This window comes from Anas acuta, chromosome 25 (genome assembly GCF_963932015.1).
Source record: "Anas acuta chromosome 25, bAnaAcu1.1, whole genome shotgun sequence".
Lineage (NCBI taxonomy): Eukaryota > Metazoa > Chordata > Aves > Anseriformes > Anatidae > Anas > Anas acuta.
This window is the reverse complement of record NC_089003.1, coordinates 5,413,314-5,433,874: the sequence shown is the minus strand read 5'-3', so window position 1 is coordinate 5,433,874 and position 20,561 is coordinate 5,413,314. Positions and strand designations below refer to the sequence as shown.

Here is a 20,561-nt window from a genome sequence, read left to right as displayed (position 1 = left end):
TGGTAAAGCACATAAAAATTGAGTCTCATGGTCCCTATTAGCACTCTAATGTGACTTCACAATCCTCATTTCAATAAAGAATCTTATTTTAATCCAGATGAGTCATTTTCTTTGAAATATGCTACTGATATTGCAGGAAACTGCACTGTTATTGGAAGGCTGAATCTTGAAAAAAAACCATAAACTATTTACATGCAGAACATTGTAAGTTTGTAGTAAAGATTCACAGTTATGTGACACTGCAGGAGGCTATTAGGAAGTAGTCTAAAGTCCTAGCTTTCAACCCTAATTTATCCATTTTTTTAAAAGGCTGTACCATGAGGTTCCCCTTTCCAAAGTAGCACTGTAAGAATAATTTATTTGAATACGTGAATTCTTTGAATACATGGACTTCACTGGATTGTAGTAATTCAGGGTGTATTGACACCAATGAAGCTAAGCTTTAGAAATGATTTTGGTTGTATTTACAAAGCTATGAAACCAAGCTGACAATGTCGCTTGTCCCACAGCAAGGAGTCAAGAGAAGGCATGCGATGGACATCCTGGCTTTCATACCTCCCCTCTTGCATTTGAGCAGTCGCCTTCAGAAAGACATTTCTGGTTTGGTTCTCACAACAAAGTCTTCCAGAAGTCTCCTTTCAGACTGCATTTTTCTGCAGCTAGATAGGTACCTAGCTATGTTGGTGCCCAATATCTCACTTTTCTCAGTGTAACGCCCAAACCTCGCTGGGATTTCCAACCTTATTGTGCCTCATCAACATGTTTCCAGTGTTCCCAATCTGTGCATCTGGAAAGGTGGCCTTTCAGGAGGAAATGCTGAGGAGGAGCAAGCACTTGTGTTTGGAGAGAAGAGAGGGAAAATCATTTTGTTCTATGGAAGAAAGACACTGGAGAAATTAGGGTTGAAAGCTAAGACATCAGAATCTTTTCCAACAGTCTCAACGTGTTCCCAGCAGGATGTTCAGGGTGTGTTGTGGCTGAAAACCAAATGGAAAGGAGACAGCTCTCTCTGCCATGGCAGTTGCATCCGCCCCCAAGCCCCCGACTTTGCTGTTTACCTTTGTCCAGGACAGGCCCAAAGATTGCCAGGCTGTCATCAATGGTGGTGCAGTTCCAGCGGCGGCCTCGGAACTGGTGCTGGCACTCCTGGATGCCCAGCTTCACCCCCTCGGCCACGCTGGGCATGATTTCTATGTAGTTCCGGCAGAAGCGGAGCTGCTTTGGGACGAGGCCAGGGATGGAGCCGCAGAGGATGGGCTGGGACCCCAGGGAGCTGTACTGCTGGCCTAATGCAAGGGACCTGCAAAGGAGAGAGAACAATGTGAGGGGTGGGAAACCATGTGGCATCATTCTTCCTGCCCCTGCATCGGTCCCCAGGGGAATTCGATGCGTCGGAATGAACCAATAATCCAGGGAGAGTGAGAGTCCTGAAAAAGAGGGATTTTGTAAGAAAACAAGAGACTTCCTACTGAATAGCACAGAAGGACTTTCACACCTGAAGATACCCTGGGCTGCAGAAGTGCATGCATTAATTCATCATTCTTTGTGGACACAGAGGGAGGGATTCAGCTCCCTACATGGAAGCACCTAAAGCCATTCACAGTGGTCCCAAGTATCTGAGACTTCCCCAAGGGGCTGATGGATCTGACAAGTGCCCTGCAGGGAGCTGTACCAAGGGGATGCTGGGCTGTCAGGAGACACTGACGTGAGGGTGTCTAAAATTTGGCCAGTGTGGAAAGTGTCCTGTCTAATGCTGAGTTCATCACCACGTACTGGAGAGAGGCTGGTCTGGAGTCAGGCATGTCAATGTCATGTGGTGGAGCCTCTCAATGGTCCCAGCAGATGTTGAACCACTAAGGTTCCACCCTGACGGACATCAGCCTCTAGCTGCAGCTGTGAGCCAGACAGGAGGCTGGAGATGCATGGTGAAGGTGCTGGACAGCAGATTGGACCAGATATTTTCCTACTGGTCTAAGGAGCTGTCGGGTCCCAAGCAGAAAACACGTGGATCAGATTGTTTATTTGTCCAGAAATGATCAATGCAGGGTAAAGACATATTTGCTGAAAAAGATACCTGCTATTATACAAAAACAAGTATAGTCCTGCAGCTACTGCTGCTCAGCATCCAAGCCCCCTTCAGTGTATATCCAGAACATGTGACGTGGTAAAACCTGTGAATGAGCAGGTGGCTCTGTAAAGGAGAAACATGAAGCACTCAGTTGCTTCCAGTACAGAAATCTCAGTCCAGATGTTATCATGGGAAAATACCAAAGAACTTTGACTTAATATGTCCATATCTCTCTTGTATTGGGGAATTGAGAGTTGAATAGAGGATGCCAGATGAAATATCTTTTTCTGCACACTGCTTTGTAGCTGGCCTGCCCTCAGCCTGCATTGCTGCATGAGGTTATTTCTCCCCAGGTTCCTCGGTTGAACTGCACAATATTCCTGTTACATGACATTCCTGTTCCATTGCCCAGTCAGTAGAGGTCCCTTTGAATGGCATCACAATCTGGGGTATGAACCATTACTCCCAATATTTTTTTATTTCCCACCCACTCATACCTGAAGAATGCTTGTGAGCTAATCAATCATTTTATAACCACAGATTAATTCACGTTGGCAGAGACCTCAGGAGGTCTCCAGTCCAATCTCCTGCCCAAATCAAAGCCAGTTTTAAAGCTAGATTATGTTTCTCAGGGCCTTGTCCTTCTAGAATTTGAAAACAACCAAGGATAGAGATAGCACTGCCTTATGGGACCTGTGGTTGACTGTGCTTGTCCTGAAATGCTCATGGTAAAGCAAATGTGCTTATTTCAACAACTGCCAAACATCACTTTTCAAGAGGTTGCAAATGACTCAACAGTTAGTCCCAAATTGGTCATGGCAGCCAGAGAGGCTATTTGCACTAATATATCCTGATATCCAGCTCAAATGCTGAGATTGCACTTGATCAATATGCTGTAGAATTCTCAGCCAGTTCCCAGGGTCATTACTTTGGATGTTAAACAAACAGATGGAAATGGCAGAGACCCCTGCCCCAATGAGCTGAATGTCTTCTGCTGTTTTCCTCACGCCACATCTCACTTTTCCCCAGAGGATGCCTAGGCCTGAGGCACATCACGTAGAAACATGGGGATCTTCACCAAAACTTGTTGTAGGATAAGCAGGTGCAGTAAAAGTTGGTTTGCTGGGAACAATATTGGACAATAAATGGCTCTGGGAGAGTCCTTGTTGCTGATTTGACACCCATAAGTGGTTGCATTAATTGCACCCTAAAGATTGTAGGATGAAAAGGAAATCCCAGGGTACCAGCTATGGAGAGAAGTCACTTTGGCCCATTTCTCCTGCACCTCCCCTGCTCAGCAACCCCACAGCAGGACAGTTCTGCAGCTGCCAACCCTTCAGGGCAGAGCACAGGATATAATTTTTTGATGTCATCTCCAACACGCAGCAGAAGGACACACGGCAGAGGGGCATGAAGATACCGTTGGGAGGCAGCACAGTATAATGGGCAGTGCACGAGGACTGGTTCCCAGAGCTGCTTTGTGCTTCCAGCTCCCACCAACTGAAATTTGATCAGGGAGGACAACATTGCTGGGAAGACCTGTCAGCTCCAAGCAACAGTTGTGAATAATCTTAACCTCATCATCCATCCAGCAGGGCCAGCAATGGTGGAAACAAGCAGGGTGCTTGAGTTGCCTTCCCCCAGACATCTGCTCTCGCAGATGGATTCATCTGTTCAGAGATTCCCTGCTCTGTTTTACACAGTGTTAGAGGTGAAGTCTGTATTCAGTGTCAGAGCTCACAAGGCTGTGCCCGTGGCAGAGGTTTCTTGCAGCAGTGGTGGTGGGTTGCCCTGGTGTGCTGGCCATGGGCTCCACCCCATTTCATGCGTGCAGGCTACTGGTGCTGCTGCTCACCAACAAAAATTTTGTCCTAATTTCTTATCTGGATTGTAAATTTGATCTCTGGGGTGCTTTAACACCAGTGGGCAGCTCAGCTCCACCACATCGCTCTCTCACTCTCTGTCCTCAAAAGAACAGGACAAGAAAATACAATGAAAAAAGGCTCATGGGTTGAGATAAGGACAGGGAGATCACTCACCAATTATCATCATGGGCAAAACAGTCTCAGAATAGGGAGATTAATGAAATTTATTGCCAACTAATGACAGATGAGAGTAATGAGAAACAAAAGGCAAACTAAAAACACCTTTCCCCCCATCCACCCGCTTCTACATCCTCCCCATACGCGGTGCAGGGGAACGGAGAATGGGGTTGTGGCCAGTCTATATGCTTCAACTCTGCCACGCTTCATGGTCACTCTCTGCCCTTGCTCCAACGTGGGGTCCCTCCCACAAGATTTCATCCTTCCTGAACTCGTCTTGTGTGGGCTTCCCACAGGCAGCAGCTCTTCAAGAACAGCTCCCACATGGCTCCATACCACTGGGTCCATCCATCAGGAGCAAACTGCTCCAACCTGGGTCCCCCGTGGGTGGCAGCTCCCCCCAGATCTCCTGTTCCTGCATGGGCTCCTCTCCATGGGCTGCAGCTCTGGCCTGTGGCCTGTTCCTGCGGGGGCTCTCCATGGGCCGCAGCCTCCTCCAGGCCACGTCCACCTGCTCCACCAGAGGCTCCTCCACAGGCTGCAGCGTGGAGATCTGCTCCATGTGGGACCCATGGGCTGCAGGAGGACAGCCTTCTCCACCAGGGGCATCTCCACACACCACAGGGGATCTTCTGCTCTGTGCATGGAGCACCTCCTGTCCTCCTGCTGCACTTACCTTGGTGGCTGTAGGTCTGGTTCTCTTGACATTTTCTCACTCCTCTCCCTCAGCTGCTGTTGTACAGCATTTATTTATTTATTTATTTATATTATTAAATTTGCTGTCACAGAGGCACAGCCAAGAACACTCATTGGCTTGGCTCTGGCCAGCAGCAGGTCCTTTTGGAGCTGGCTGGAGCTGGCCCTTATCTAACATGATGAAGCTGCTGGACTCTTCTCACAGAGGCCACCCCTGCAGCCCCCCTGCTACCAAATCCTTTCCACATAAACTCAATGCAATCCTTCTGGGAAACAGACCCCATACTTTCCTGTCTTTCTTTCCATGCTGGCAGCCTTCCTTGCTATCAGAGCCTACATTTCTCTAGTTCCCATTGCATCAAAGGGAAATAGCCTTGTGTATTTTCCCAGCATCAACTCACAACCCAGACATTTTGCATGCTCGAGGGCAGAAGCCATAAAAGCCAGACAGTTCTGCCTGTCCAGGGGACTCCCTTTCATCCCTTCGTGTACAAGTGTGAGTGGACAGATGTGCACATAAAGGTAGGCTTTTGTGTGTGTGCGTGTGAGCACAGTGCACAACACAAGGAGCATGAGTGCCTATGGCAAACACATGGGAAATCCCTTTTTTCTTTCTTTGCTTAATCCCTTAAATCTCTCAGGAGTCCCGACACTGTCTGTCAGGCCAGTGACTCCTTTTGTTCCCGTCCAATAGCACTAGAGTGAGCAGAGCAGTGGATCCAGCAGCCTCGAGTTGACCCTCCATGACTCCCATTGGTCAGGGATGAACTTTTGAAGCCCTGGTAGGAGATGGGCTTGTGCAGACCCTTGTGGATAGGTGCGTCTTTGAAGAGGTGACTCATGTCTTTGCACTGCCTCAGTGTGGAAGATAATGTGCCCACCTCTCAGCTTCATCCTTCCTACAGAGATGACTGATGAACTCATCTGTTTGTCCACTGGTTAGACAAACGCATGGTAACGAGAAAAAATTAACCTAATAGTATTTGACAGGAGCAGGATTTGATCAGATTAGAATTGCACCAAAACATATAAGTTTTTTATGTTTGCAATGTTTGGAATTTCTATGTTATAGAATTTTTAGGATGAACACTAAGAAAGGTTTTCTGCCAGCAAGAGCAAAAGCTGCTGGGACATTTCTTTTCTTCTTTTCTTTCTTCAAGAGAGTGGAAGCTGCATTGCCCAGGGCCCTCAGGACTGCACATTGCCCCACAGGCTGCCTGTCAGAGCTGGGTTTTGCTGCTGCAATGTGCTGTAAAGGAGCTCTTTCTAGCTCCAAACTCAGCAGCTAAACACAGCTGAATCTACATAGCACTTTTTTCCATTTTTTCCCACCATATTGTGGACCTCACCAGCCCTCTGGCCAGCTGGGCAGGAAAGCTTTGGGCCATAGAACTGCATGTCTCCAAGGGTGCATCTTGTCCTAAGGAGCTGGACACTCCCAACATTGCAACCCTTCCTTGTCTCCTCTGATAGATCTCCCATGGAAATGTAGACATGCTCTGGGGATCCTGTACAACATTGTGACATTTCCCTTAACTAACTCAGTAAAAGGAACTTGTGTTTTCATCCTGGGAGCTCTCAGCAGACCTAAAGGGCCATGCAGAAATACATGGTTGTGAACATCGCAGATGATGCCGGTGGTGGTGATTCCAGTACTGAAGTGAGGTCACAGCAATCACTGGGCCTATGGGACATACATTCCTAAGTGCTATGTGCTTGGAAGCTCAGACTTTATTTGGCTGCCTCCTATCCTGGAGCCTGGGCTGACCTGCACAAAGAGCCAAGTTCATGGGTCTGCTGTGTGGGTGCTGGGGGACATGGCATAGCCACCTTTTCTCTCTGTCTCAGAACTGATTAAATAACAAGTGCTTTTCCTAAACTCTTTGAGATCCATGGCTAGAAACAATCCTTGAGGGCACCAAGGACCTGGTAGAAAGGAGGCTCTTTTAAACCGCCCTCCCACAGCAACTAAAGTCACTGCAGCATAACATTACAAAGCAAATGTCTTCTTGTGCCCTCTACCATCCTTTCAGTGCCCCAGTATGGATCCCTGCAATATATATAACACACTGGGAAAACTAGGAATCAGCAGGACAAAAGCAGATCACAGTTCAGGTTTCTTGTTTGCCACCTGCTGTCTAAGAGAAAACCTTTCTCTGCCTGAAGGATTTTTCTTTGTACCATTTTCAGATGTATTTTGGCATTTTCCAGTTCTGGGCCATGTTCTGCTTAAAATGGACAATTGTAGAGTCTGGCATCCCACCATTTTACAGTACTCAGTGATGTCGGGATGATACATTGAAATGCACACTAGGAGACAGCAGTTTTCATTCTGTCTCTCTGTATTTAGTGCTGTGTGAGCCCTTCCCAGCTGCCAATTAAGGTATTTTGCCCTTCCTAGCAGGGGCATCATCACACACTTGCTTTCCAGGTAAGAAAGGGTTGTACAAAATTAGTGCAAGCTGATGTTACAACATTGCATGTTAAACAAAAATTTTCCAGCCAGACATCCAGACCTTGTTGGTTTCATTATGGTACATTTTTAACTGTCTGACTAGCTCAGCCTAGCTCATGGGTCTCACTCCAGCAGATGACTTTGTCAGAGGTGCCCTTATATACAAAGTGCTTCCAAGCTGCTAACTCTGTTCTGCTGCCTAACCTTAGAGGGGCTATTATGTCTGGTATAATATTCAAATATTTTAATTCTTGCAGATTGCTGACTACAGCTCTTTGTGAATAGAGTAAGACACAAATTTTGGGGTTTGTCTAAAGATCAAGAGCAGCATGAGGGATATTTTTGCAAGTAAAAACATGCAATATATATATGCACATATGAGCTTGAGAAATGCCAAGTCTTGACTGAATAGGCAGATCAGATGAAAAGACAACAGAATTTGAATACGGAACGCTATATTTTACTAGAGAACTGGATATTATTAATGATCCCACATCTTTGTTCACAAATCACCTGCTACTTAATCTGTGCTGAACATGCCTTGAGTGGGCCCTTCTGCCCCTGGTATGAGATACCACAATTACTGCAGACTCTCCACCAAACTTTGCAGTCATTGCTAAGCTCTAAAAAGCAGACCGAAAATTAATATGAGAGAGATATTCAACTGCCTAAGCATTGGAAGCTGATCCCCCAGATGAGGGCAAGTCTCATGGGCATGAGCATGGATGTAGTTTTGCTGTATTACAGCCCTTGAAATGCTCTGTAGACATTACACGGTAGTGTGATATGAACTTTTGAACATGAGGGCTTTTTTCCACTTGGTATGTTTCCAAATTGCCTCATTAACTAGCTTGTATGAACTGCATGATCTGCACAAAATCAAGCAGCCCACAAGGCCAGTTTCTGCCCAATTAAGATTCTGCCATAATTTAGTCACACCTGAGGACCAGAAACCTTTCTAAAACCTTTACAAAAGCAAATGTTCACTTAGAGTTTCTCCCAAAGCCATGGTTGCTTAGAAATAGGCTAAGTATCCATCTGGGAGCTCTCCCAAAGGAACATCCCGGGTTGTTTCAATCCCTCTAGGTCCCTCATACATGACTTTTGTTTATTGTCCATAAAACTAAGTCGTGCTCTATGAGGTCATTGTCTACTATTTACAGCTACGGAGATCCTCTTCAAGGAGGGCTTAATCCTTCCACCAAGCATTGCAGGACAGAGAGACTTTCCCAGTGCTGGGAAAGTGACCCATGGGAGGATTAAGCAGAGGCCAGGGGTGGCCAGCCCGTGTTGTTTAGGGGCATATGTTTCATAGCACCTGCTGGTTAGAAATTTGGCAACGTGCTCCATTCACAGAGAAGTGTCGATTATTTCTAGAAGAAGACAAGGGGAAAGCTCTTAATGATTATGATCCTCTGAGAGAGGTATCGTTGATGCATGTGCTTGTATTTTGAGATATCAGAATGATGATTTCTCAGGTGCTACAGAGATGCTAAAAAGAAGGCTGCTTAGGGTTTGAGAAAGTAGAAGGAAGGGCTAGTATTTTATTTTAGTTTGCCATCAACACTGATGTTGAAACTGAAACACATCACAGACTATATCTACACAAAATCAAACAAAAAGCCTTCCTCATGTTGGCTGAATACCAAATAGCCTGGTCATCCTGGAGTGATGGTCTAATTTCCCTGTGACCTATTACTCAAAAGTATTGCAAGTAACAAAGCAGCCAAGCTCAATAAACCCATTCTTAGAGTTGACTAACACATGACAATGGCACTAGTTTAGGGGCTTCTCTAAGTGGGGCAAAGTACCACAATTTCACTAAAGAAAGAATTGCAAGCCCTCTGGCTACTCTCCAAGAATCTTGCAGCATGAAGCACATGAGTGTGTTGTTGCTGAAGTGTGCAGAGGTTGATGCACTCTGAATTCACACCTGGGCTTGCTGTGAGCATGTTTCCATCCTGCCCGTCATCTGTGTGTTTTGGAGATAATGTCCAAGATGGTGAAATATCTTTTGCAAGAGGCTAGGGGATCAGGTCCTGCTAAGTATGAAGAGCTGCCAAATCACAGAGGGGCACTAGTGAACTGTCATCTGTTGAAGTTATGCCTAACAAGAAACAAGCTGGAAAAGCCTGGGCTGTGGGACACTAACTCAATCCACTGGCATCTGCTGACAGATACAGAAGAGGCCAAACTGACTGTTCTGCCTGCTCTGTGATCCTAGGAGCTACTGCCAGATCTTGGAAAATCAAGCAGTGCACAAGAAGGAAAAGAGTGAAGAAAAAATTAAATGCTACTTATGTCACAAAACTTGCCTCAAGGTCACCGGAGGCTGGCTTCATACTGAAGAATATACCTGGGCCAGCAGCAGCCTCTGAAGAGAGATGGAGAGTGTGATTCCTCTGACTAGATGTATGGGTCTGCCTGGCTGAAGGGGCCGAATACCAAGCCTGACTGCAGACATGTAAAATTTGGGGAGGAAGATCCCCCTGCACTCCCGAGCTTGTGGATTTGCAGCTGTTAGCAGCAGTCATCTGGGGAGTACTCCTGTGGCCCAGTGACCCAGGAGAGAGCCCAGACTAGAGCATTGCTGGGCTGAACATGAACTGCTGCATTATGTTAATGCTGATTGCTAAATTGTCTCATCCTCAAATCTGTCAGGAAAGGAAAGACCAAGGGAAGTGTGCTTTCAAAGTCCTGCATTGGAAAGGTCTGGACCACTCAAAGTTGGACGGATGGGTGAACTCAGCCCCAACACCAACACATAAAGAAGACAATTTTTTCTGATTTCTATGAGTTGGGAGGGGGTCCCCAGCCAGTTTCCTAAGGGCTCAGAAAGCATTGGAGTAGGGTGATGGGTCTGATAAAAAGTGGGTTGACAGAAACAGTACAGCACAAAAAAAGTATATTCATGCACTAGGGAAAAGGGGACAATTCAGGCAATATGAATGAAGTGCCAGTGAGTGGACAGATGGAAGAGAAGGCAAGAGAAGGCTTGCCATGTAGGCAGACTTCAGGATTACTTTAACCTCTGAATATTTAATCCCAGAGAGATAAGAATGAGAAGAATGGCAATGGGTATAGTTATATTTCAAGAAGGGAAAGCCAGAGAAGGAAAAAGGTAGGATGAGACTGAAGGAAACATCAGGTTGAGCATTGGAAGGAGGTAGCAGGGGAGGAGCTTGCTATGCTCAGTTCTGGTAGACCTCTGTGTGTGTTCATATTCATGTTTACATTCAACATCAACCACCATTTTGTGTAGTTCCTACTGTACATTTTCAATCATTAGAAGACATTGCCAAATGATGCCCTGTAACAATAAAGCATCCCTCCTAAAAAGCGCAGTCCTATGTTGTTTTGTTTTGTTTTGTTTTTTTATTTTCTTCCTCTATTCTAAAAAAAGTCACTGATGTGAGTGAGATGTGGTTTCCCTCTTGCCCCTCGTAAGTTGCATCCACACTCACAGAATTAGTGAAGCTTAAGGGCATGTAGGGGTGCAAGGAAGATGCTTCACTCAGAAGCCAAACATTCATTCAGGGTTTATATCATGAAATGGTTTCTTAGCTGAAAGTAAAAGTTACACATTGATGGTGTGGTCAGTCATTTCAACACTTAATCTCCAAATATATTTTCTTCAATAACCCACCGACCTACCAAATAATCTGCATAGTATTTACCATCTCAAATGCCTGCATTTTGCAGATAATGTTCCTTGCTAATCACAAGGTAGGAATGCGCTAATCCTCAGCTTCTGTCTGCTGGATTATTTTACAGGCAGTCAGAGGATGTAAGCACGAGGACCTGGCTGAGCTCCCATGCACTGAGCAGCAACAACGCGCTCTTCCACTGACACATTTGGTTTGGGGTGAGTGTGTGGCATGTGAAAGATGACTGAATCCCACCTCTGCCAAGGAGATGCAAACTTCTGTGTGAGGTCAATGTCCTGGAGATAGGACACTAATTCTAGGAGGGGACCATCTCCTTATAAAGTAGCTTCTCAGTATGCAAGCTCTGGGAATCAGGTGTTTTCCCACTGAAGACTGGTCTGCTCTAATTTTGAGGTTAGGACTTTTTTTCACATTCATGTTCTCCCTCTCAGACAATGGAAGTCTGTTGCACATCATGGACCATCTTTGGTAGAAAAGACTGACTTACAGTCACACCACAGTCTCCATCTAGATCACCTCCAAATGTAGGAACCAACCCCTGGTGAGCATTTGGCCGTGTAGCTCCTGGATGCAAGGCAACCTGTCCCCCCCTGCGTCTGGCTTGAACAAAATGTACTAGAGGAAGCCTTGTGCTCTGAAACTGCTAATTGGCCAACATCATTTGGGCAAGATAAAAATGCCACTGGGTGGTGTTTGGAGAGTCATGTATTCAAATGGAAATACCTGTGACTTTTTTTTTTTTTTTTTTTTTGATGCTGCTAGCCTTGCTGTAAGGACTTTTAGGACCACTAAGCAGTGTCACCAAGTAGCTGTGTGCTGGCTGGTTCACACAGCTCCATGATGTAACAGCCCATGGTGGTCCCAACAATGCCAGATGTGAACCAAAATTATTGCACATTTGATACTTACCATGAACTGCTCCTGCCATCCCACATTGTCCATTGCAGTTGGCCATAATCTGGAGGGATGGTAAATACCCAGGGTGGTACTGTCTGATGCCATAGGCATCACTCCTTTTTGGGCAGGGTATGGGTACAGAGTGAATTTCCTAACACGCTTGATGCACAGCACTCCGAGGAGATCCACTCTGGTGGGCCTGGGAGGAGGCAATGACTTGCAAGCAATTGGAACAGATGCAAGGAGTGGAAGAGCTCTCACTCAAAGATTTCAAAGATTGTGAATTTTGGGGTTGAATAGAAGAGCAAGTGCAGAAAAGAAGATGGAGGCATCCAGCTGAAAAAAAGTGCCTTCATCACCATGGTGGTTCAGCCATTCAAGGGTTAAAATCCTTGCAGCACTAAATCATTTTTTAAACAGTTGATTAAAAGATGTAAAGATTGTGGGAGTTGTTTGTTTCTGAGTTCACTCATAGTTCCTACCACTGAAATGGCTCAACATGTCTGGTTTGTACCCAAATCAGCGGTTGCTTGTGACACCAACAAGGCAAACCACTTACTGGGCTTTGTCAGTGTGGGTTTAACACATCGAGGGAAATTGAGGGTACTCTCTTGGTGTTGGTGACACCAGACTGGGAACTCTGCATGCAGTTTTAGGTCCTTTTAGGTGGACTAGAGAAGTAAAGAAAGTGGTTGGTCTCCAACAGATAAGATCATGATAGTCAGGGGTTGAGAGCATGTTGTGCAGCAGGAGATAAGGAGGGAACTGAGCTAGTTTAGGATGGACAAGAGAAGGCTGAAGGGTGTCTAAAAGGCCTACAACTGTATGTGGGGAAGTTGCAAACGAGATGGAGCCAAACTCTTCCCATGGTACTGGGTGATATAACAAGCTGAGTTTTGAAGTTCAGATTGGCATTAGGAAAAATTCCCCTTGCTGGAGGGTGCTGTTACCCTGGGCGGGGGGTCTCCATCCTCAGGGGTTTGTAGGGTTCAGCTGGACAAGACCCCAGCTGCATTGGGATGATGCTGGGGATGGCCCTGCCCCACAGAAAATTGGACTGGAGACCCTGAGGGTCCCTTCCCACCAGCACTGCTATCTTTGGCCTGTAACGAGCTCAGATTTAAAGGCAGAATGGAAAGTATCTATACCCTCAAAGGCACAGCTGTTATATCTGGGAGTGAGGCAGGAGTGTGCTGGCTGAGGCTGCATGAGAAGGAAACACAGTTTGGGACTGAGAAGGAGAAGGAAGGGAGAGCACAGCTCCTGGGACAATTGTATAGGTTGCAAATCCCTATGCCTCAACAGCTGTATGAGGACACAAGATGATGAATACCTCTAAAATAACTACAGCAGAATCTCACTTTTGGTCAGCATTTCAGTGGTATCTGCCTGTTCCCTGTGTTTGCTGCCAAGGCAAACTAGTAGACTGTATTTTGACAAGGAGAAAACAACCTCAGATTTAAACACACATGAACTCTGTTGCTAGTTGGACACAGAATTCACACACCAGTCTATTTGCAGAGATTTATATCTCATGCCTTCTGACAGGATGGAGGTGGCAGCTCTCATCTGCGAGAAGCATCCTTCTTTAGACAGCCCTGTCAAAAATGAACACCCAGCTCTGAAATATACAGGAATTAACCTGAAGATAGCTGAAATTCAGTGCTACCATTTGTGCGCTCCTTGGTTTGGTCTGGCAGGGACGGACTGTCAGGTCCATGGGCCCTTACACTGATTGCTACCAGGTTTCAGAAGAGCGTAAGTTCTTTGATATGAAAGACTTTAGGGAAGCTCAAATAGTGTCAGTACGAACAGGTCTAGACTAAGACCAGAAATAATTTGGCATGTGAAGATTCATCTGGATGATGAGATGGGTGCAAGGGCCAGGACATGCTGGGTGCTGTTATGCAGGGTCAAAGTTTCACAACACATTGATTTATCTTTCTTCCTAACCTGGCTGTCACTCACACCAAACTGATGGGACCTCCTGTTCTCTCTGTCACTGGGACCAGGTTCACTTCTGCACTTTAAACTCCAGGTAGCTGCACCCAGTCTTACTGGGTGTAGAAAAGCGGGCACCAATGGGGCATGGTTAATCTGGTGGTGTGAAGTTACTGTAGGGAAGATGAATTATACTCAACCCCACTGACTACACAGAGACTTAGGGAATGACTATTCAAATTGGGTCAAATGAAGTTGTCCTTGAGGCCCAAACAATTCAATGCCCAAGGGTTTTTCTGAGTGATGACCAGCTACAGAGGAGAATCACCAAGGGCAGACCTCCAAGGCCTGAACAAGGGCAGATCTGCAGTGAGTTTTTTGCCACAGGAACTGAGTTCAATCTTGTTTTTATACCATTTTGTTCCTAGATCCTTTTCTCCTGTGGGCATGGGATGAGCTGCACTTGCATGTATGAACTTCCCACCCAACACCCACACCCCTGCATCTCCTCTGCCAATATGTCATGCAACTTTCACTGTAGAAGTTGTAGCTGAACTGCAATAAAATAAAATAGGATGACTTACCTGCCTTGCCTACCCAGGTGTTCCCTCTGCCAATAATTTCAATTATGCTGAGTTCTGATGACTTAGGAAGTCATTTTGTTTTTGTCTTTGATCAGAAGAGAAGAGAGACCTACCACAAGTGAAAGGGTGGGAGAGTGGCTGACAGGGAGGACCAGGTGTTGACAAAGGGGAGAGAGATGGAGCATTGGTTGTGCCCCCTTCTGAGAGGGGTAAATTGTTAGACTGACTTTGCTGTATGAGGTACCTCCTGTCTAGGTAGAAGTCAGCTGAATGAGGCTGAAGAAATGCAAAACCTCTGGAGGACACCTAATCTGAACTTCCATATTCATCTCTTAGGTAGTGCAATGATATTTGGAACATGGAAAGCTCAGAAACATCTATTGAAAGGGTAGTGGAAGGTGACAGATATCAAGGTTCTTCAAGAATGACCCTAGTGATGGTCATCATGTGGCTGTGATTGCCCAGCTGCCTGCTGTGGCACTCTGCTTTTTCCTTGTCATGACAATACCTCTCTCCGCTACCAAGACAGGAGGTAGGATGAACTGAGATAGGAAGTGGCTGGCTCTAAGATGAGTAATGAGTCAGAAACAGGGTCTAAGGCATCATGACTTGCTGGCACTGACCAAACCTGTAGGCAGCAACGCAGAGACAGTGCAGATACAGCTGGTGCCTGATTTGCAGCTTTCACAAAAGGTCACTCTTTCTGCTACGCCCATTGCTACAAGACCATCTACTCAAAATTGCAATGTAAATGTACTATTGATATTGCCATATCAAATGTGACATCTAACAGCAGATGGCTTGTATAGAAGTCAGTGCAGTACTTTGCTGAAGCTTGTGTAGACTGTAAGTCATAGCGTTGTATAATGGTATCTCCATGAGAATGCAACCATCTCCTTTTACATTCAGTAAAACTAAATAAGACATCCAAGGGGGAAGACAGCAGTGTCATGTTTATGAAATTGGATTACTCAGCTCCCAGGCTCTGAAGGTTGCCTACAGCTTCCCTCCTGGACGTGCTAAGGATGGTTTTGTACTTCTGTTGCCTTCATTGAGTTCTGGCCAAGTATATGCTCTCCTATCCAGTCAAGAGCACATGAAGCTGCAGCCATTACTGCAGAAACCAGAGTGTTTTATGCCTCCTCCTTGTTCTAAATGGGATGTTAAACATGGAGAGGGGACAAAAGAGCAATAGCAGTGAGCTGAGGCAGTGGCTTATGCTGACAGTTTGATTGGTCTATTGGAAAGACTTCTGAGAGATTATTTAGTTACAGTGAGAAGAACGGGAAGATTAAGACTTTCTGTCCAGCAGAAGAGGGCAAGACAATGCCTGGCGAGTAGGAATTCAGACCAGCAAAATACAAAGGCACAAATCAAAGAAAAAGACAAATGTCCAACACTTGTTGCAGATTCTATAACTGGATGTCTTCAGATCCAGCTTGCCCTTTTCTGAAAAAAAACAGTTTGAGCCAATACAAATGAATCTCTCACCCTTGGGGTAAAAAGATCAAATTCAGTGGTTGCAGCACACAGACCTGCCTGGTTTTGCAAAAAGGATTTTTATTTTTTTTATTTATTTTTTATTTTTCTGTCTTACAACTTCATGAAAAGGGAAAGCCCAGATGGTCCATGTTTTGGTGGGATTTATGCCATAATGGTCCTCTGTGCTGATCTATAGTGGCTGTGCTGTCAGAAGCAGCAAAATAAAGTGAATGGTCTTGGGCAGCATTAGAGAAGCTTGGATACAGATGTAGTGTGAGGGGGACTTATCCCTTATTTCCCCTCTAAACTGAAGTTAATTCCTCAATTAGCTTTTGGTAAAATGCCATTAAGTTATTACACATGGAGGGACATAGGAAATAACATGACAAATACAGACCACACATGAATCCCAGAGTCTGTAGTGCAGGACAGAGGAGGATGTTATGTTCCCCACAATGGCTATGCTGAATATCCTCCCAGTGCATGCCGATGGCATGTGATGCTGAAGTGTTTTCCTCAAAGAGCACTGAGGAATGTTCCTCTGTCCCCTGATTTTTATTTGTCCTACATCCTCAGCTGGATCTGTTTCATTCCTTTTTTTTTTTTTTTTTTTTTTTTTTTTTTTTTTTTATCCAAACAAGCTTTGTAAAGCAGTTAGCTTTAAGCATTTTTCATGTGCTCTGCCTGGCGTGTTGCAAAAGCATCCACAGTGAGCAAACACCAGTGGAAACCGGGGTCTGCTCCCACCACGCTAGGAGGCTAGCCAGTTACCCACATGTCCTGCAGCGTCTGTCTTCTGAGCACCTTCTTTATAGTCTCAGTTGGGTTTTGAGTCATGATAGCTCAAGAGCAGAGAGCCCTGCTGCAGGGCCCAGAGCAGACCTGCATTTCAAGCTGGGCCCTGTAGCAACTGCAACATCTCTGAGAAGAGTGTCCCTGGACCAAACTTGTATTGGTTAACTGATCTAGTTCAGACTTTCTGCACAGCCTTTGCATCTTTAGTTCCCCATCCTTACTGGGTATAATTTGCTTTGGAGAGAAAATGAGTGGAGAAAGCACACTTAGGCATTAGCTATAGCTGTGCTACAAGCATGGCTCATGCCCTGCACACTCAGTTTGTAAAGCAGCTTCCACACTTTTCCCATGTAGACAAAGCCCTTTTTGTTGGAGACTAAGGTATTTCCTAGATTGGGACTTTGTTTGCCTCCTCTTAGCTCATGTGAACAGTTGTGTAGCATGGAGCTAGGAGTGCATGGCTGGGAGTGAGTTGATGTGACTCTCCTGAGAGCAGTCCAGACATCTGCATGTGCTGACATTAGTTTCTGACAAGAAGATGAGGAACACAAGGCATTGTGGATGAGAAAGGACTGTGGCAAAGTTATGTCCTCAGCAGGAAGACCTGCAGCTTCTGCTGAACTCCTATTGCTTTTTTTTTTTTTTTTGAGTGAAAAGAGTCCAAAGTGAACAAAATAATAATAATTTATGTTCCCCAGGATCGTTTCTTATTGTACAGACACAAACACTATCTCTAGTTACATGGAATTAATAAGTAGCAACCATCATTTCAAGCTAACAAGTCTTCAAAAACATTTACCTTCTTGCAGGGGCCTGGCACCAAGGTGCACCAGAGATAGTGGTGTAGATGTGGTTGGAAATCTAGTGATGATAGTTAAAAAATCAATTAAATTCAGATGCTTGTGTCAAACGGAAGGAAGATTAAGATACTGGCGGTGTTTAAATGACATGCACAGGAGTTTCAATCACACAGGCTAAGAAGAGCTCTTCACTGCCATCAGTTCTTTTTGGAGGCAGAAAAAAGTGTGTTGCTGGACATTTCATTGCCAAAAGGAGAGAGGAGAATGTGAAGCAAACTGGCTAATGGAAAAGCAAGAACTAACAATGCTGGAAGAATGTGGTTATAAAACCAGTAAGGCTACAGCAATATTAATTCATCTGTTACAGTGAGTCATTGTCAGGTTGTATCTATCTGTAAGTAGGATTGCCAGATTATGATTGCATTTGGTAAATGGTTTAAAATAACTTCCAGTAAAGAATACTAAAACATCCAGAAAATTCTGGATTAACAGATTAGAGCAGTTTGATCACATAGTCCCACTGTTATAATGCAGCTTGATAACATCCCATAGCCCCTCAGCTTTGGGTTCTCTGAGTCATGTTTGGTTAAAACAACAAATTGGAATATTTCTTATGTTAAAAGGTGGTTGCCATGTACCTGGCCATATTTGCTCTATCCATTAGTCTGGACAGCGAAATGTGTGTGAGGAGAATTGAGCTTCTGATTAATATGCTGGGCAAGGAGAGCAATACCTGTTGTGAAAAAACACAACGTGATGGCAGTAACAGACTTCTGGAAGCTCTGGCCCAACCTGTGATGTGAAGCAGGATAACCACTAACACTAGGCCTCCAAGGGTGAAGCTTTCCTACCTCCTTTTGGAGGGCTTTTGATTCTATCTCTCAAAGTTTCAGTTTCCTTCTGGACAAAATGTCCATGCATGCAGCTAGACAAGTACATAATATGATGAGTGAACAATTGGCTGCTGGGTCAAGTTCAAAGGGATAGAGTAAATTGAGTTACATCAGACTGGTGGCTGGTCACTAGCAGGGTTCCTCAGGGCTCTATTTTGGGGCCAGTTTTCTTCAGTGTTATAAATTACCTGAGTGCAAGACTTGAATGCATTCTAAATAAGTTTGCAGATGACACTAAATTAGGAGGAGCTGTTGACTCCCTCAAGAGTAGAGAGGCCTTGCACAGAAATTTTGGTGGACTACAGGGCTGGGAAGTCACCAGCCATACGAAGTTTAACAAGAGAAAGGACTGCATCCTGGATTCTGGGATGGGGCAACCCTGGGTGTATGTACAGACTAGGAGATGAGAGGCTAGAGAGTAGCCATGCGAAAAGGAATATGGATGTTGTGGTCAACAATGAGTTGAACATGAGTCAACAGTTCTAAATACACTTCAAGGGTCCAGCATATTTGATCAGGTCATAAACAGCCCCCTCCAAGATGTAGCTGATCCTTGGTCTTTCTGTTGGGTGATCCTAAATATGATTAATATTGCATCTTGCAACCATGGAACAAAATTGGCATATCAATAGAACCATCTTCAGCAGTCACATGTGGGAAACTACAGCATAGGTTGCAGAAGATTACAGAGCAAATCTTCTTGGAATCCCTGTCCAGACGCATCACAGACAAGAATATAATTGGGAACATCCAGCATGGATCTCACAGAATCACAAAATCACAGAATTTCTAGGTTGGAAGAGACCTCAAGATCATCGAGTCCAACCTCTGACCTAACACTAACAGTCCCCACTAAACCATATCCCTAAGCTCTACATCTAAACGTCTTTTAAAGACTTCCAGGGATGGTGACTCCACCACTTCCCTGGGCAGCCTGTTCCAGTGCCTAACAACCCTTTCAGTAAAGAAATTCTTCCTAACATCTAACCTAAAACTCCCCTGGCGTAACTTTAGCCCATTCCCCCTCGTCCTGTCACCAGGCACATGGGAGAACAGGCCAACCCCCACCTCACTACAGCCTCCTTTAATGTACTTATACAGAGCAATAAGGTCACCCCTGAGCCTCCTCTTCTCTAGGCTGAACAAGCCCAGCTCCTTCTACCATATGCAAATTGTGCCTCACCAATCTGACAGCTCTATGATGAGGTGACTGGCTCTGTGGTGAGGGAAGAGCAGTGAATAACATTTACTGAAGCTTTATTAAGCCCTTTGAGATTATCTTCCATAGCATCTCTATTGCAAAAATGGTGAAATATGGACTAGAGAGATAGACTGTAAGGTGTCTGTGCCACTGGGTTCAAAGGCTAGTGGCTCAAAATCTAACTGGCAGCTGACTATGGTATGCTGGAGGGCAGGGCTGGTCTTTGAAAGAATATTCTCAACAGGCTGAGAAATGTGCTGATGGGAACCTTATGGGGCTTAGAGAAAGCAGATGCAAAGCCCTGCTTCCAGGGTGGGATGGCCCCATGCAACAGGACAGATTGGGTGTTGATTCACTATAACACAGCTTTTCAGAAAAAGAACTGGTGTATCCCAGTGGGCAGTAAGTAGAGCAGGAGTCAACAGTGTGTCCTCCTGTGAAAAAAAGGTCACCCACATCCTGGGCCTGCATTAGCAAGAAAGCAACTAGGAAGTCAAGGGATGTGGTTGTTTGCCTGTGCTTAGCACGTGAGTCTTATCTGGAGAAAATTTTGGGATCCCTAGAACAAGAAAGATATAGACATATAGATGGGAGTCCAGTGGAGTCCACCATGATGGTCAGGGGGCTGCTTTGTGTAGCACCTCCAGGGAAGAGACCTACAGATGATTCTTTTAACCTAAATTATTCTATGATATGATTAGTCACTGAGCACTCCAAAAGGCTGATAACACTTGCTTGTTCAGAGTGTGGCTGTGAAGTTCTTAGTGACAGACACTTGTCTCTGAACTGTAGATATCTAAATATTAGTTGTCAAAGCTGCAGCTGGTTGTGTTAGTTCCTCCTCTGGTCAGTAAAGAACAGGCACCTGTGGGAGGGTGCTTTTCATTGCACTCCAAAAAAAGTACCTGTGATTGGATGGTAACTAACCTTCAGTGATGTCTCAATGATCAATTTAGACTGAATAGATGGCTGGCTGAGGGAACTAACCCTTAGGTGTCCCCATTAGGAACATCTCCATCTAAGCTAGCCACTTAGGCTC

The 20,561-nt window shown here is 45.2% G+C and overlaps 1 protein-coding gene across 1 annotated transcript in view; it reads right to left on the bottom strand.

Annotated features, from left to right (window-relative positions):
• WNT3 (Wnt family member 3) overlaps positions 1-20,561 on the bottom strand; it is a 50,327-nt gene that overhangs the window by 11,928 nt on the left and 17,838 nt on the right. Inside the window, exon 2 of the mRNA XM_068660767.1 lies at positions 1,059-1,300. Within this exon, the coding sequence (XP_068516868.1) occupies positions 1,059-1,300 (242 nt within the window). The remainder of the gene's footprint in view (positions 1-1,058; positions 1,301-20,561) is intronic.